This window comes from Megascapheus bottae, chromosome 11 (assembly GCF_031878675.1).
Source record: "Megascapheus bottae isolate mThoBot1 chromosome 11, mThoBot2.hap1, whole genome shotgun sequence".
NCBI classification, from domain to species: domain Eukaryota; kingdom Metazoa; phylum Chordata; class Mammalia; order Rodentia; family Geomyidae; genus Megascapheus; species Megascapheus bottae.
The window spans coordinates 57,722,995-57,739,597 of record NC_143519.1 but is presented as its reverse complement, the minus strand read 5'-3'; the positions used below and the strand labels follow the sequence as shown (position 1 = coordinate 57,739,597).

The window sequence follows — 16,603 nt, the reverse complement described above, 5'->3', positions numbered from 1 at the left end:
TAAAAAAGGGAAAAAAATCAGCCAGCTGAACATGAGAGTCTCACACCTGTAATCCTAGCTACTCAGGACACTTAGACCGGAGGAAGCCAGTCCTGGAAGGAAATCCTGAGAATCTTATCTCTTATCAAAATGCCTGAAGTGGAGCTGTGGCTCAAGTGGTAGAGTACTATAGCCTTGAGCAAAAAAAAAAAAAAAAAAAAAAAAAAAAATCTCAGAGAAGGGCTCAAGCTCTGAGTTCAAGCTCCAGGACCCATAAACACACACAAATCTAATTGTACACTTAGGACCCATGCATTTAAGTGTGTTTTAAAAACTATTTTTCAGCAGGGCACCAGTGGCTCACAAATGTAATCCCAGCTACTCAGGAGGCTGACATCTGAGGACTGCAGTTCAAAGCTAGCCAGGGCACAAAAGTCCATGAGACTCTTACCTCCAATTAAACACCAGAAAACCAGAAGTGGTGCTGTGGCTCAAGTGGTAGAGTGGTAGCCTTGATCTGAAGAGCTCAGGGACACCCTTTACATATAGACAGAGAGGTACATGCCTACATAAACACTAGATTTATCTATATATACCAAGAAAACAAGTATAATATGCAATTTTATTTAGACATTTTTAGTATACTATTATTTTTCTAAATTTTAGTTTTGGGTATTGGTCCTTGGGGAATTGTCCCTGAACTGTTTTTGCTCAAGGCTAGAATGCTATCACTTGAGCCAGAGCTCATTTCTAGCTTTTCTGGTGGTTAATTGGAGATCTTGCAAGGTTTTCCTGCTTAGCGTGGCTTCCAATTGTGATCCTCACTACATAGCCTCCTGAGTTGCTAGGATTATAGATAGGAGCCACCAGTGTCCAGCCAAACTATACTTTTCTTACAGTAATAGTAATATCTGTTTGATTACACATGGACAAGATAGATTGAGAGAGGTAAATGTTAAGGGGGGGGGAAGAAAAACTGTATTATGACAAATATTAAAAAGAAACTTAAATGAGCTTTAAAAAAAAATGATCAGAAATTGAGAGAAGCTAAAAATCCAAAACCTAAACAACTACAAGGGCCAAGGAGAGAAATGAGCAGGGGTGTTCAAAGAATTCAGGAATACATGCCCAATCTAAATGAAAAGCAACAGATAGTCAGAAATATATTGCCAGATTTCTTGATTTTCCAAGACAAGATATCTATCTATCTATATCTATATCTATATATTTTTTGCCAGTTCTAGGACTTGAACTGGGCACTTTTGCTCAAGGCTAGCACTCTGCCCATGAGCCACAGGGCCAGTTCTGGCTTTTTATCTGAGTTGTTTATTGGAGATATGAGTCTCATGGACTTTCCTGTCTGTGCTGTCTTGGAACTGCAATCCTCAAATCTCAACCTCATGAGTAGCTAGGATTATATGTGTAAGTTAACAGCAGCCTGGCTTGATTTCTTAATGTAATATATTCCAAGAAATATTCTGTTGACTGAATAAAACAAGTCTGCATGCAAAAACAAAACCCAAGGATAACTAGTTTATGACATAGTTATAATAGTAATCTAGACTACAAACTTTCTTCAATAATGCTCAGCTGTAGAATCACTGTCACGGAGAAGAGAGCTCATTGCACTTATCAAAGGTTGTGTAACAGCCAGGTGCTGGTGGCTCATGCCTATAATCTTATCTACTCAAGAGGCTGAGATCTGAGGATGGTGGTTCAAAGCTAGCTCTAATACAAAAGTCCATGAAATGTATCTCCAATTAACCACTAAAAAACTGGAAGTAGCTCACACCTGCAATCCTAGCTAATCAGGAGATTGAGTTCTAAGGATCAAGGTTCAAAGCCAGCCTGGGCACTAAAGAACATGGGACTCTTATCTCCAATTAATCACCAAGAAACAATAAGTGGGGCTGTGCCTCAAAGGGTAGATCGGCAACCTTGAACTGAAGAGCTCAGGGACAATGCTCAGTCACTGACTTGAAGCCCTATAACCACCACCACCACCACCAATAGGGGGTATATTTGCTAAGGAAAAGACATAAAAGAGTTAACTTGCATTACCTGAAAACCCCAAAGTGGGTCTAGAAGCCAAAGGTGAGAGGAGTATGTGTTGATGTTAGGGAAAATGATATAACATAAGGGGATTGAAAAATACTGAATCCACCCTAAAGTTCCTGAGCAGTTACTAAAGAATGGGAATTGTCACAGAATATATGCATTAAAAAATTTCCACTTTATTTTTTAAATTACAAGTTCCAAATTCACTCAGGATGTTTGTGAAATGAGCATATTTCAAAAATAGTGGAATAATATTATTTATATTCTGTCAAATAAGGTTTTTATGTTATTTAACTGAATTTTCAGAAATGCATCCTATAAATACCTAAAATCATTTTCAAAAAATCAGGAAAATTCCTATTTTGTAGGGTACCTCACAAAACTAACCAAGTTATCAAAAATAAGGAAAGCCTGAGAAACCACCACAGCCAAAGGCACTAAAGAAACATGATAAAAAAAATGCATATAAGATCCTGAAACAGAAAAAACAATTCAAATGAAATCCAAGGAAGTATAAATTATGAATTTGCATCAGTAACAATATTGGTTCATCATTGCAAAAGTGTGCTAATCAATGTTAGATGCAAAAAACAGGGGAAACTGGAAACTGCTGCACTCATTTTTCCATTTTTTAATTACAAATCTGAAACAGTATTAAGATAAACTGTGTTAAGAAAATAATGTATAAAAGGTAAAGGTACCCATAGACAATTTTCCATTTTCATTTGCAAGTTAAAAATGGTAATTTTCCTAGGTAACAAAATGATAAGCACAGAACAAACAAAAACAGCTCCAAGGCTCATAAAGGAAAAGATACCAAAGATTCTCACACTACAGAACTACACTGCAACTTAGATATATGAAAATACGTAATCACACATGAATACCTCTCATGTGCCTTCAAGTGATTGCTTCCACAGAAATGGACAGATACATATGTAAAACCACTTATTTTTCCTTTGGTCCGAGACCAGGACTTGAACTTGGTACCTAACACTTTTACTCATTGGCTAGCACTCTACCAACTGAGCCATGCCTCCCATTTCTTTTTCCTTTTTTCCCCCACGTTTAGGTCAGAACTCAACACTTCATGGTAGAGCACCTGCTCTAACACTTCAGAAACAACTCCAATCCTTCTTATATTTGTTATTTTATTTTTAACAGATAAAAACATCCTTATTGCTGGGCACGGCACCAGTGGCTAATACCTGTAATTCTAGAAATCAAGGAAGCTGAGATCTGAGGATCACAGTTCAAAGACAGCCCAAGCAGAAAAGTCCACAAGACTCTCATCTCCAAATAACCACCAAAAAGGTAGAAGTTGTGGCTCAGCTGGTAGAGAACTAGCCTTGAGCACAAAAGTCCAGGCCCTGAGTTCAAGCTCCAGGGCAGACAGACAGACACCTTTTATTTTTTAGATGTGGCACAACTATACCCAATGTGATAAGCTACTTTTAGAATTGACCCTGAAGCAAGAAGCAACCAAAGGAGGAACAGGACTAGACAGAGCTCCCTGTTATGAGTCCTAAGATGTCACTCCCCTAGCAAACCAATCCACAGTTTTCCCTTTAGCTATTTTTGGTGATGTCTGGAGAGTTGTTTTGTATGGTTCCGTATGACAGATAAGTCAAACCGTGAAGAGCAGTAGTCCACATCTTTGGCCTTTATGGGCTTAATGACATGGCCTGGCTTGGTGACAACCCCGGGGGTGGTCAGCTTTTGAAATGCCCTCTGTGTGTTCCACACAGATCCTACAGGGTTCTGAATGGTCTGTTCAAATTGCTTATGGTGGGTGAATGGGTATGGAAGTACCCGAACCTGATGAGCTGCAGCGTGGATGTTGTGTTTCTCAGTGATAATTGCATTTGGCAAATGCTTGTCTTTTCTTGGAGGATCTTCAGGAGCTTTAATAAGAAACTGACGTCTTTTCTTGGCACTGGGTTTCAGGCCCATACCGCTCCACTCACCCCAGCCAGGGAGTATCAGATCTATGTCCCTTGGCTTATTTGCCTCTGCAGTTTCTTTCTTTTCTTTTAAGAACTCCCTGATGACATCATCTCCAGCAAAAGCTTCCTTTATTATCTGCTTTTGGTCTCTCTCCACTTCATCTTCCAACTCCTCGATAGCGGTGGGAACTGTTAAAGACTTTACAGAAGGAGATTTTGTAGTTAGGAGGTTCTGTAGATCAATCATTTTCTCCTTCTTTTTCTTCCTCTTATAGACAGTAGGCTTTTTACATAGGTTCCTTTCCATTTGTTCCCTTTCTAGCGCAGGTTTCTTGAGAGGCTCATTTTGGGAATGTTCTTCTTTGTCCAGCTGTTCTAGTGCTTCTAGAGTCTTTGCTCTCTCTGACCTCTGTAGCAACAGTGGCTCCTCTTCCCCTGGGGCAGGCTCCTCTCTCTGGACCTGTAGAACAGTCCTCACTGAGTTCACTTTTTGCTTCCTACAGTGATGGCTTTTTTGGTTGCATGTCTGAGACAATACCATCAGTTTAGATAATACCTCCTGGCAGTTAGACTCTTTAATTTTTTGGCTGCCTATAGGTTCATCATTGTTGTTGGGCTCAGATGATTTTCTAAGGGAGTGCTTTTCTTCAAAGTCTCTCAACAAAATTTCTTCCTCAGCCAACGGTCTTTCATTTTCCTTGACTTCAGAAAACATGTGGATTTCATCCTCTTTTGCATCACTGTTGAACCTCTTGAACATCCAGGGATTTGTCACATCCCCACTCATCTGTACCTCATTCACCACATCAGTGACAGGGGGCTCTTCAGCATTTCCTTCGTCTCCCTCACTCTCTGAAATTACTTGGAATTTCTGTGTCAGTTCTTTGTTCTTAGCCAATTGTTCTTGCATAGCTTGGCGAGCCTGTAGGTCATATTTGGCCATAACTGCCTTTGACTTGGCCCATTTCCCACTGTTCTGGTGTTTAAGGCTCATTCGCTCTACCACTCTGGCCTGTTCAATTTTTTCCAGTTCTTCCAATGCAGCACTTGGATTGACCTTCCACAGCTGCTCAAATTCCTTCAGGCCTTTCTTAGCTTTTCCTTTCTTCACAATTTTGTGATATTTTTTACTTTTGATTTTTTTCTCTCTTCGAGCTCTGGCTTCATAATAGGACTGCAGAGCTCGGGCTTTCTGAAGTTCTGATTGGCGCATTTTAGCCTCTTCTAGACTCATGGCTTTGAGGGAAGCTTTTTCCATGGGAGTCAGTTTAGGATCGGTCATTGGCTGCTTATTCTTATGAAGGAGGTTAAAAATTTCCTGCTCCAGGGGTGTTGTTGGCTTCCAGCCACTGAACACATATTTGAGGGGCGCATAAGCTGATGGCTCCTTCGCTACTGGAAAAATCAGCTGCTCTGCCTGCCGGTTCTTCAGAACAATAGGCTCCCATTTGGACAGGGTATGTGATGCTTGATTGAAAGCTACTTCTCTATGGATCTGTTCAACCTCTTCTTTGTTGAGGGGTAATTCCAGAGTCTTCTTTGACTTGAGTCTATACAGTTGTTTTTTTACAGCATCTAATGAAGAGGAAGTTTTAGCAGGCCCAAGCAAATCTGAAAGGACAAGCTTTTCTCCTGAGCCTTCAGAACTGACATTGAACTCAGACACCTTCAAACTAGCTTCAGATCTCTCAGTCAGTTTCCACCTACTAGTTCCATTAAGGGAACTGATTGCTTCCAAAAGTCTCTGATGCTTTCTCTTTCTATCACTGTCCCACTCCTCTTCCCTGGCACTCACAGGGTAGCTGTTTGGCAAATCCACTAATGTTTCCTGCTGGCTCAAAGCCAGAAGGTCTTCTGCAGCCCAGGATGTATTCATCACAGCAGACTGCTTCTCTCACATGGACAAAGGATGGATGGCAGCCAAAAGAAAGTTATTTTTCAGGTAGGATCTCACATTTTTTGTCTAGGTAAGCTGAGACCAACATCCTTCTACTTATGCTTCTCTTGCAGCTAGGATGACAGGAACTATTGCCCAGGTTGGCATCAACTTGTGATCCTCTTGATTTCTGCTCCAAAATAGCTGGGGTGACAGATGTGAGCCACTGTGTCTGGCTCAAGCTGCATTACTTCTTGTTTACAAGTTTGGTGTTTCAAACTTCAAAGTGTTTGATCTTTTTGCAAATATTAATAAAACCTGTTGGGAGAGAAGCATTTTTAAAGGTGTATGAGAAAAAAAATGACTAAATGTATATTGATATCCAGTTTAATAGTTACTATAGCAACAGCCTCCCTCTTTCTACAGATAAAATCACATTTCTTTTCTTTTTCTACAGATAAAATCACATTTCTTTTCTTTTTTCTGGCCAGTTCTGGGGCTTGAACTCAGGGCCTGGGCACTGTCCTTAGCCTTTCTCAAGGCTAGAGCTCTACCATTTGAACCACACAACACCACTTCCAGCTTTTTCTGTGTATGTGGTACTGAGGAATCAAACTCAGGGCTTCATGCTTGCTAGGCAAACAGTCTACCAGCAGGCCATGCTCCCAGCCCAATCACTTTTTTCATGTTTTTTAAATTTCCTACTTATGTATCATATACATATTCTTAAGCAATATTTAACATATTCCATATGTCTATTTTGTTTTCCTTCCCAGTACTAAGGATTGAACTCAGGACCTTGTACTTCCTAGGCAGCCAATATACCACTTGAACCACTCTAGACCTTACAAATCTTCAAACTGTGAGGTTAAGAGCTTCCTTCCTTTCTTATTTTTATTAGCTTACACTAGTTAATAAGAAGGCATTCATCCTTACAGTTCCACACTCTTACAACATACTCCAAATCAATCTCAGCTCTTCTGTCACTCAAAATTTTCCCTCCTTTCCTAAGCAATTCCATTAGGAATTGCAAACAGACTGCATCTACCAAGTTCATCCTCCTTCATTCACCTCCTCCTCTGCCATTCACCTATTGATCAACAGTTTTGAGGACTATTTCTTCTACGTTTTCCCCTTGGCCTTTGTCTGTTTCCAACGTCAATCTCGTTTCGTTTTTCGTTTTTGCCAGTGCCGTGGCTTGAGCTCAGGGTCTGAGCACTGTCCTTGGACTTTCTCAAGGCTAGAGCTCTACCACTTGAGCCTCAGCACCACTTCCAGCTTTTTTTTTCTTCTATGTATGTGGTACTGAGGAATCGAACCCAGGTCTTACTGCCTGCGAGGAAAGCACTCTACCACTAGGCCTGACGCCCGGCCTCGTTTTTTTAGCAAGAACTTAACATTCCATCCCGTTAACCCATCCATGTTTATTCTCGTCAATGGACGTTCCTAATTTCTCTTCTCGATGCTATTATGAATACCCTTGTCCACTTCAAATTTCATAAGACATACTTAGAAGTGGAATGCTGAGTGTAGTACTTTTAATCTTTCCGTTTTATTTTTTCTAAACGGCGTTCATCTATCAGCAGGTGCGTTTAGACGCGTGGCGGAGAAAGACTGAAAGACATGGAATGTAGACATGTCTGCTCCGACATAATTTGACTTTCGTGCCCACAGAATCAAGTGAATAAACAGCAGCTACCAGCACTCCCGAATCTCCGACACTGCAGGACCGGGAAACAGCCTCTCCGCGGCCGACGCCGGACCCACCTCGCTTCCGCGTAGGCGCGGTGTGGCGCAGAGATGACGTCGCACGCCAGAAACGTCATCCGCCTTACTTGGCGGCCTTGAAGGCCCCTTTCCGGGCTGTCTGGCACGATCCGGTATCGAATTTTGTTGGACAATTGCTTTTTTTTTGTTTGCGGCAGAGGAAAAAAAAGATTTTCACAGAATTCTTTGCTCTCAAGGACGACCTCTTTCCCTCGAAAACCTGCTTTCGGCCGGCGTTCCCTTCAGGCAGCGCCAGGGGCAGCCCGAAGGCCCTTGTAAGGCGCGCGCCGTAGCCCCGCCCCCTTCCTTTTGGCCGGCACCGCCATCTTCCAGGTAGGGCCTGCGCGTGGCTCCCGGCGCCCCGCGTTCTACGGGCTGTATTTGCAGCCTTGTGGCCGCTGTGGCCGTGGGGTTGTGTCGTGGCGAAACTCTCTGTCCTATCCAGAGCCTGTGGGTTAGCCCGCGTGGTTGGGCTGTGGTCCTCCAGGCCTGGATCAGCGAGTGCGGCGTGGAGCCGGGCGGGGGTTGCTGAGGGCCGGACTGCGGTGCCGCGGCCTGAGCGGCGGGTCCAGACCGGGTGAGGGCGAGGTAGTTAGGGTGAACCTGGCAAGAGCTCGGCCTTGTGGTCGCGTGGCGTCAGCCCGGCGTCGCGGGCTTTTCCCGTGTTTTTGCAGCGTGGCGCTTCTACCCCCGCCGGCGGCAGAGCTCAGCAGGGCTGGGCTGTGGATTAGGGTCGCAGGAACGGTTATGAAACGGGGCCACTCGACGTTAATCCATGAGAATATTCCGGGTTAAGGGGCAGTTTGGGGGGCTGGGAGTATGGCCCAAGCTATGGAGCAGGAGCCGGACTCGTTCACCCCTTTGTGCTGTAAAAAGGAAAAAAAGTTTGGCCTCACGTGTGGAGAAAAAGTCTTTTAACTGTGCCATGCAGATAGGGGAGGTATCATGTGTTAAAGGGATTAAGAGATGTCCCACTGAAGTTTGGAGGAGAAAGTCCTTAGCCTACTTAATGGCAATTTCTTCATCAGTCGTCCAGCTTATAGATTAGTAACAGCTATTGCAGGTAATTGCAGTGGACCTTAGTTGGCATAGGTTTTTTTTTTTTTTAATTATACAACTTACTGATCTAAGCATCATAGATGGGCAAAGTGAATATTGCTTCAGGGAGAAAAAGTGTTGGGTGTGCATGTAAAATAGGCTTCTTAGTGCCTGGAAGAGGAGCACGGTCGCTGGAATCGGGAAAGATATACATTTCTGATTTTGCTGAGTTGTGGCTGTGCAAAACGTCACTCTGGGAACTTGGAACACAAGTTTATTCTGTATGTAGAGGTTTGGGGGGGAAAAAAAGACAGTAGGTCCTTGCTTCTCAAAAGATTAACTGAAACAATGGCCTTGCCCCCAAGTAATTATGGGAATCATTCTGCTAAAATCATTATACAAAGATTGTTAGAGTGATTTTATCTTCGGATGTTAATCAAGTTAGGCCAAACTGCTATACTTTGCCTGGGTGTGTGAGTAATGGCAATTAATAGCATTTCTGCTATTGAGTGAAGGTTGGAAACAAAATGGTCCTGTTTTGAATACTTTAGGTGAATTTTTAGATAACGATTAATTTAGCTGCCTAATTACTATTGAATAATACTATTTTACTATGGAGTAGTCTGTGCCTATGTCATGTTTCCTTGTAAACAAATGAGCTGATAATGTGAGTGTTGAAATTTAAAAAGACAAATATCAACTTGATAACTGTACCTTTTGCTTTTAGTAATTTGCCAAAATGACGAACACAAAAGGAAAGAGGAGAGGTACCCGGTACATGTTCTCTAGGCCCTTCAGGAAGCATGGTAAGTAGTTTGACCTCCTTGAGCAAGTATTGTGTTCGTTTATTTTTTGTTAAATGTTGCAGTTTCTATGAAACACATGTAGTTGGAATGAGTAAGGTGTATTTTCAGTGTAAATCATGACATTCTGTTAGCTACCAATTCATACATAAATTTTGGGGAGGTTGGATGTTGTAGGTTGATTTGTCATTTAGCAGAATTTAAAATTATGTGTACTTTTTACTGCAGTTTGTCTTGATACTGTCAACTTTATTTTTGTAGGGGTTGTTCCTTTGGCCACATACATGAGAATCTACAAGAAGGGTGATATTGTAGACATCAAGGTAAATTTGAGGAAATATTACTAGAAATTGGATATGATCCATTATGAGAATTTTACCAATATGTATTGCATTTATTGTTAGATCTTTAAAGATGGAGGGATTCTACTTAGAGTTCATAGAATTACTACTGTTTTGGGGGTGGGGGTGGGGTCGGGTCTGTGGTGGGGCTTGAACTCGGCCTGGGTGCTGTCCCTGAATTCTTCAGCTCAAGGCTACCACCCTACCCCATGAGCCACAGCACCACTTCCTGTTTTCTAATGGTTAAGGAATTTAGTGCCCAGGCTGGCTTTTAACCCTGATCCTCAGATCTCAGCCTCCTGAGTAGCTAGGATTCCAGGCGTAAACCACCTCACCAGGCTGAAGCTGTTCTATTGTAAGCAATATTTTGTTGTATTCCTGTATCCCGGCACTCTAGAACTTAATGATGATTGTCTTTTTGATTGCTTGAAGCAATGTGAAAAACACATTTCACCGGCTCTGAGAGTTCTTGAGTTGCCATTAAAGGAAATCTTTGCTATTTAAATAAGCCATGGTTTGGAAGGTAAGGGAGATTGCTAGATTAACATTGTCTTTTTTTCCAAACCAGGGAATGGGTACAGTTCAAAAGGGAATGCCTCATAAATGCTATCATGGCAAAACTGGAAGGGTCTACAATGTTACCCAGCATGCTGTTGGCATTGTTGTGAACAAACAAGTTAAGTAAGTAACAGTTCTTGGAGGCTAATAAATATTCCTATAAATACCCCCTTTCACTTTGCCAATGGGACTTATGTCTTCATTGGTCATTCGAGTGGGGCAAAGGAAATAACCTTTTAGAACTCATACAAACTGAGTGTTTGTTTTGTAACCTGTCAGAGGAAACAATTTACTGTAAACTTGTACATTTTAGAGTTAGCACTTGCAGGTTTGTGACATGAAAGACTTGATGTGGTTAGTTTTTTTTACCAGTCCTATGGCTTGAACTCCGGGCCTAAGCATTGTCCTTGAGGTTTCTCCAGGCTAGTGCTATTCCATTTGAGCCACAGCACTGGCTTTCTCTGAGTATGTGGTACAGAGGAATCGAACCAAGGACTTCATGCATGCTAGGCAATCACACTAGCATCCTGGTTCTGGCTGATTTGTTGAGCTTATCCCTGCTAAAGTACTGATGTTCACTTCAGGACCTTTTCTGGAAAACAATTGATTATAAAGAAACCACATTGTGTTATGGATTTATCTCAGAAAGGATAGGCTTAATAATTTATTATTTTAAATGGAACTGTTAGGACCATTTTCAGCATTTCCATGGTGTTTTTGATAAAGCACTTAGAAGAATTTGTACTCTCTCAGGGGCAAGATACTTGCCAAGAGGATTAATGTGCGTATTGAACATATTAAGCACTCTAAGAGCCGAGATAGCTTCCTGAAACGGGTGAAGGAAAATGACCAGAAAAAGAAGGAAGCCAAAGAGAAAGGAACCTGGGTTCAGCTGAAGCGCCAGGTGAGAACTTTGCTTGATATTTTAAAATAAGAATTGAACATACCTTAAGACTTTGAGAATAAATTTTTGTTTTACATGTTTCTTTTTTTAATAGCCCGCTCCACCCAGAGAAGCACACTTTGTGAGAACCAATGGGAAGGAACCTGAGCTATTGGAACCTATCCCCTATGAATTCATGGCCTAAGAGATGTTAAAAAATAAAGATCTCCGGACTATAAAAATGACCTTGAGTGGAAGTAAAGTGTGCCTTCCCAAAGAAATCTGTAAAGCAAACTTTGTCTCCCAGTTCATTCTTTCATTATGTCTTTGCTACTTAATGTTCTTCTTGGGAAAAGTAAGGTTTAGTGTACACTAACACTATTGGTTTGAAAACGACCTGATACTTAAAATATTCATGGGGGGTTAGAAATAGTCCCTCTTGGGTCATCGTTGGAAGATGTATAGAAATAACTGGAAAAAAATGTTGTAAGGTGATAGATAAGGGTCAGGAATATGCCTTTGAAGCATACTACCTAAAACTAGAGAGCTAAGGCATCCCATTTTGTTTTGTGTAAACCATAGAAAGTTCTTGTGTTTGCAGGATCTTGAAAGTCCCAAGATCAAGGAATGGCAGGCTTGGTGTCTTGAAGACTTGGTTCTGCCTTTCAAGGGGGTACCTTATTGCTTATTCCTCCTTACTTGGTGCTGTTTACCTTTGCTGTTATATTTTTTCCCCTAAATGGTACACCTGGAGAAAGCCTGATCTTGAGTTTTCTCTGGTGAATTCAAATGGGATGGGATATGTTTTTGATCTAGCTAATCTGGAGTTGAATCTCAGGGGAATCCCTAAAATGATAGTTAATATCCTTAGTTTTTATTTTTATTAATTTTGTTCAGTCATGAGGCTTGAACCCTGGGCCTGGATGCTGCCGAGCTCTAGCTCAAGGCCATTGCTCTACCACTTTGAGCCACACTTCCACTTTCAGTTTTTTTGGTGTTAATTAGGGATGGATTTTACTGCCTGAGTTGTTTTCTGCTCCACCCCTTGAGCCACAGCACCACGTCTGGCTCTCTGGTGGTTAATTGGAGATAAGAGTTGCACCCTTGGAATTGGCGCTGTTGCTCAAGGGGTAGGTACGGCAGTAGCCTTCAGCTGGCTGAAGAACTCAGTAACAGGACCCAGGCCCAGAGTTCAAGCCCTACAACTGACCAAAAAAAAGTTTCACTCTTTAGTGCCAGGACTAGCTTTGAACCTTGATCCTCAGATCTCAGCCTACCTGGGATTATAGGCGTGAGCCACTGTGTCCATCTCTGGGTTGGTTTTGAACAGCAATCTTAACTGGCACCTGGCTAGGAAAGATTTTTTTTTTTTTCCCAATCCTGGGCTTTCTTGAGGCTAGAGCTCTACCACTTGAGCCTCAGCACCATTTCCAGCTTTTTTTCTATGTATGTGGGACCAAGGAGTCGAATCCAGGTCTTTGTGCATGGTAGGCAAGCACTCTACCGCTAGGCCAAACTCCCAGCCTCGAAAGATTTTTTTTTTTTTTTTTTTTTTTTGTGAGTCCAGGGGCTTGGATTCAACCTGGGTGCTGTCCCTGAGCTCTTCAGCTCAAGGCTACCACCCTACCCTTGAGCCAAGCCCTACAAGGTTAATTAGAGCTCAGTCTCACTTCCATTTGTGCCCCAGCTGGCTTTGAACCTTAATCCTCAGATCTCAGCCTCCTAAGTAGCTAGTATTTTGGGCCTTTTAGTGCTTTTTTGCTTACAAGTGGCGTGGCTGGTGCTTAACTATTTCATGCCTCCAACTTAGCTTTTTACTGGTTGGAGATGGAATCTGGCAGATTTTCCTGCCCAGGTTGGCTTCAAACCACAGTCCTCCAGGTCTTAGTCTCTGAGCAACAGGGATCACAGATGTGAGACACTGGTGCCAAGCATGTTTTAACTTTATAAACTGTCTTCCCTACTACGTCTGTGGCTTGGCCTTCAACTTTGCATTTCTGGTTGCTAGCACACTAAGGATCAGTGAAAGAGCATGCCCCCTCCCCCTTTTTTTTTGTCGGTCCTGGGGCTTGAGCTCTGGGCCCGGGTGCTGTCCTTGAGTTCTTCAGCTCAAAGCTAGCACTCTACCATTTTGAGCCACAGTGCCACTTCTGGTTTGCTGGTGGTTAAGAATATCACAGACTTTAGGCCGGGAGTTTAACCTAGTGGTAAGAGTGCTTGTATAGCATGCACGAAGACCTGGGTTCAATTTCTCGGTACCACATATACAGAAAAAGCTGGAAGTGGTGCTGTGGCTCAAGTGGTAGAGCTTTAGCCTTGAGAGAGCCCAAGGACTGCTCAGGCTGAGTTCAAGCCCTAGGACTGGCCAACAAAAAAGAAAATATCACAGACTTTAGTGCTCTGCTGACTTCAAACGGTGATCCTCAGATGTCAGCCACCTGAGTAGCTAGGATTACTAGTGCAAGCCACAGGTACTTAAAGGATCTTTTTAGAATACATTTGACCAACTGTTCATTTGATGGAGCAGAATGTTTTCAAGAAAATTATCACTGATAATGCTGTGTGCATGCAGTCTTTAAAGAAGTCTTAAAAGCACAATTCTGAGCTCAGAAGCTAGACACATGCTCTGTGACTGTAATCTTAGCTCTCATGAGATTAAGAGCTCAGGATCACAGTTTAAAGCTAGTCTGGGCAGAAAAGTCCAAGAAATTCTTACCTCCAATTAACAACCAAAATCTGGAGGTGGGAGCTGTGGCTTCAGTGGTAGAATGCTATCCTTGATTAAGCAAAACAGTTAGGAGATAGGGTGCCAGACCCTGAGTTCGTGCTCCAGTATTACACAAAGAGAGGGATGGGGGCAAAGACATGAGAAGGGGTATCAGTGTTGGAAAAGTAAAGCACCCACTACCTGATAAATGTAACTGTAACCCTCTACACATCACCCCAACAATAAAATGAAAGAATATATATATTCCCAATTCTTTTAAGATATTTTTAAAAAGTAATTTATTGACATAATTCTTCCACATAAAATTTAAAGTGTACTAGTGAATCACTATATTCACAGATAGGTACAGTAGTTAATCTGACCTTGCATTGCTGCAACAACCACCTGAGAAGCTATTTTAAAAGAGGAAGGTTTGTTTGTGAGGTTTCAGTGTAAGGCATGGGCTCCACTTCTATAGGCGTGTGGCAAGACAGACAACGGTTTCAACTCCTAACCTTCCTTCCCATCCCAGTGTTACATTTCTTTATTGTTGAATTTGGTTTCAGATTCTGAACACTTCCCTGATTTCCTTTGAAGCTTTTTGGGATCTTTCTGTCTTTCTGACCTCTCAATATTGAATTCCCTTCACACTCCAGATGATATTTGATCTCCCGCTTTAAGTATCATTTATATCCTGACAATGACCCCAGCCTACAAAATCCTCCATCATCTAGGCTTATGGCTACCTTTCTAACTTCCTCTTGTACCATTTCCAGCCCCAGAGTTTGGTTGATTACACTTGGCTCCCTTGCTGTGTCTTTGATAAGCCAAGCACACACTTGCTTCAGAGTTTTGGGGCTTGATGTTTTCTTCCTCTGGCACCAGGGAACATCTCCATGATGTTTTTTGTTTTTTTTTTTTTAATTAATTTCTTTTTCCAGTCCTAGACCTTGAACTCAGGGCCTGAGCACTGTCCTTGGGCTATATCAAGGCCAGAGCTCTACCACTTGAGCCACAGCACCATTTCTGGCTTTTTCTATGTATATGTGGCACTGAGAAATCGAGCCCAGGTCTTCGTGCATGCTAGGCAAGCAGTCTGCCACTAGGCCAACCTTCCAGCCCTCAGTGGTGTGTTTTGTTTTCAAACTTTCTTCCAAGTGTGTCAAGACTGTCCCTTAGCTGGTACTGGGCTCATGCCTGTAATCCTAGCTACTTAAGAAGGTAAGATCTGAGGATCCAAGTTTGAAGTCAGCCCAGACAGAGACTTATTTCTAATTAAGCAGCAAAAACTTGATGGCTCAAGCACCCTTCACAAACCCCCCACATGCACATGCACACACATGTTAATAGCTTGTAAAAATAAAACTTGGTGTGGGGGGAAGGAGTTACAAAACCCAAATACACAAAACAAAATCAAAGATATCAAGGTGTGTAAAGGAGCATACAGGGAGACTGGTTAACGGGGTTATTGTTTTCTGACAGGTTTTTCTTTTGTGTGCTGATTTGGGGGTTCAAAGTTAAGGTCTCGGGCTCTCGCTCCACTTTTCCACAAACAGCTGGTGCTCTACTATTTGAGCCACACTTGTGATCTGGCATTTTTGGTTAAGTAAAGATGGGATCTTGAGAACTGCCTAGGCTGACTTGGAACCACAGTCCTCAGCTCTCAGCCTCCTGGGTAGCAAGGATTACTGGCATGAATCATAGCAATAACCTCTTTTATTTTCTTGATTCACTGATTATTTTTTATCTCTCTGATATCCTGGCCCAATTCTACTTGCCATTTCCTTGGAAAAATTAACAAATTAATCGGTTTTTCTTCCCGGTCTCTTTTCATACATAAATTTCCTGGTCGCCCACTGCAAATCTGGCTTCCGCCTCCACCACACTGATGCAACTCTATGCTCAAAGGTTGGCCAAAAAAAACTTGCTATTAAACACATTTATAGGCCTTTTTCCAACTTAATATTTATATCCCTAATATTTGGCAGATAGGGCCATCCAATTTTCTTCTCTCAAGAGACTTCTGCCATCTTTACTAGGATTATTTTACCTGCTATCCTGGGCTGTGTTCCTGAGCCTCTCTATGCTCAAGGCTAGTACTGTACTACTTGAGCCACAGCACCACTTCTGGCCTTTTCTATCTGTGTGATACTGAGGAATCAAACTCAGGGCTTCATGCATGCTAGGCAAGCCCTGTACCACTAAGCCACATTCCCAACCCAGCAGTTCTCAAAGTATGTGGTCTCCTAGCTATCAACATTAGCAGACTAGATGTTTAGTAAAAAGCAAACCTACTGAATTTGAAATCCTAGATTTAAGACCCAGTACCACATTTAATAAGCTCTGGGTAGTTAAGATGCATGTTCAAGTTTGAGAACCTCTGGTCTTTAGCCTCCGCCAGTGCACTGGAGACTTGAATTGCAAAGCTCACATTCTCTGAAGTTCCGAATGTGTATTTCAAACTCCCTTTAGGGCAGCTCCATGTGAATATATTGCAGATACATAGATTAATTTAGAAGATTGTATAGGTGGAGAGATGAATTAAATGGGAACCTCTGAACTTTGAGCAGTGTGTATGTGTACTGATTAAATTATATACTGTCTTGAAATGTAGATTCTTTAAGATAATGAGCAACTGCTGTATTTG

At 42.1% G+C, this 16,603-nt stretch overlaps 2 protein-coding genes and 2 non-coding genes across 5 annotated transcripts; 3 read left to right on the top strand and 1 right to left on the bottom strand.

Annotated features, from left to right (window-relative positions):
• Positions 1 to 3,233: 3,233 nt before the first annotated feature.
• On the bottom strand, positions 3,234 to 7,637 carry LOC150057148 (U3 small nucleolar RNA-associated protein 14 homolog A-like). 2 transcript variants are annotated; one of them, XM_090342344.1, is made up of 2 exons: positions 7,369 to 7,637; positions 3,234 to 6,177 (listed from the first exon to the last, which is right to left on the bottom strand). In XM_090342344.1, the coding sequence occupies exon 2, from the start codon at positions 5,857 to 5,859 to the stop codon at positions 3,610 to 3,612; it is 2,250 nt and encodes a 749-aa protein (XP_090198470.1). In that variant the 5' UTR covers positions 5,860 to 6,177; positions 7,369 to 7,637; the 3' UTR covers positions 3,234 to 3,609. The 2 variants fall into 2 exon arrangements, with proteins under 2 accessions (XP_090198470.1, XP_090198471.1); XM_090342345.1 differs by having other exon boundaries at positions 7,559 to 7,632.
• Positions 7,638 to 7,924: 287 nt separating this feature from the next.
• Positions 7,925 to 11,543, top strand: Rpl21 (ribosomal protein L21). The gene is made up of 6 exons (XM_090342343.1): positions 7,925 to 7,959; positions 9,392 to 9,470; positions 9,729 to 9,790; positions 10,377 to 10,489; positions 11,120 to 11,270; positions 11,365 to 11,543. The coding sequence occupies exons 2-6, from the start codon at positions 9,404 to 9,406 to the stop codon at positions 11,452 to 11,454; spliced, it is 483 nt and encodes a 160-aa protein (XP_090198469.1). The 5' UTR covers positions 7,925 to 7,959; positions 9,392 to 9,403; the 3' UTR covers positions 11,455 to 11,543.
• Positions 10,206 to 10,276, top strand: LOC150057147 (small nucleolar RNA SNORD102). Its single transcript, XR_016537224.1, has one exon. It is a non-coding gene; the product is annotated as a small nucleolar RNA SNORD102 (small nucleolar RNA).
• Positions 10,530 to 10,656, top strand: LOC150057146 (small nucleolar RNA SNORA27). Its single transcript, XR_016537179.1, has one exon. It is a non-coding gene; the product is annotated as a small nucleolar RNA SNORA27 (small nucleolar RNA).
• Positions 11,544 to 16,603: the final 5,060 nt, after the last annotated feature.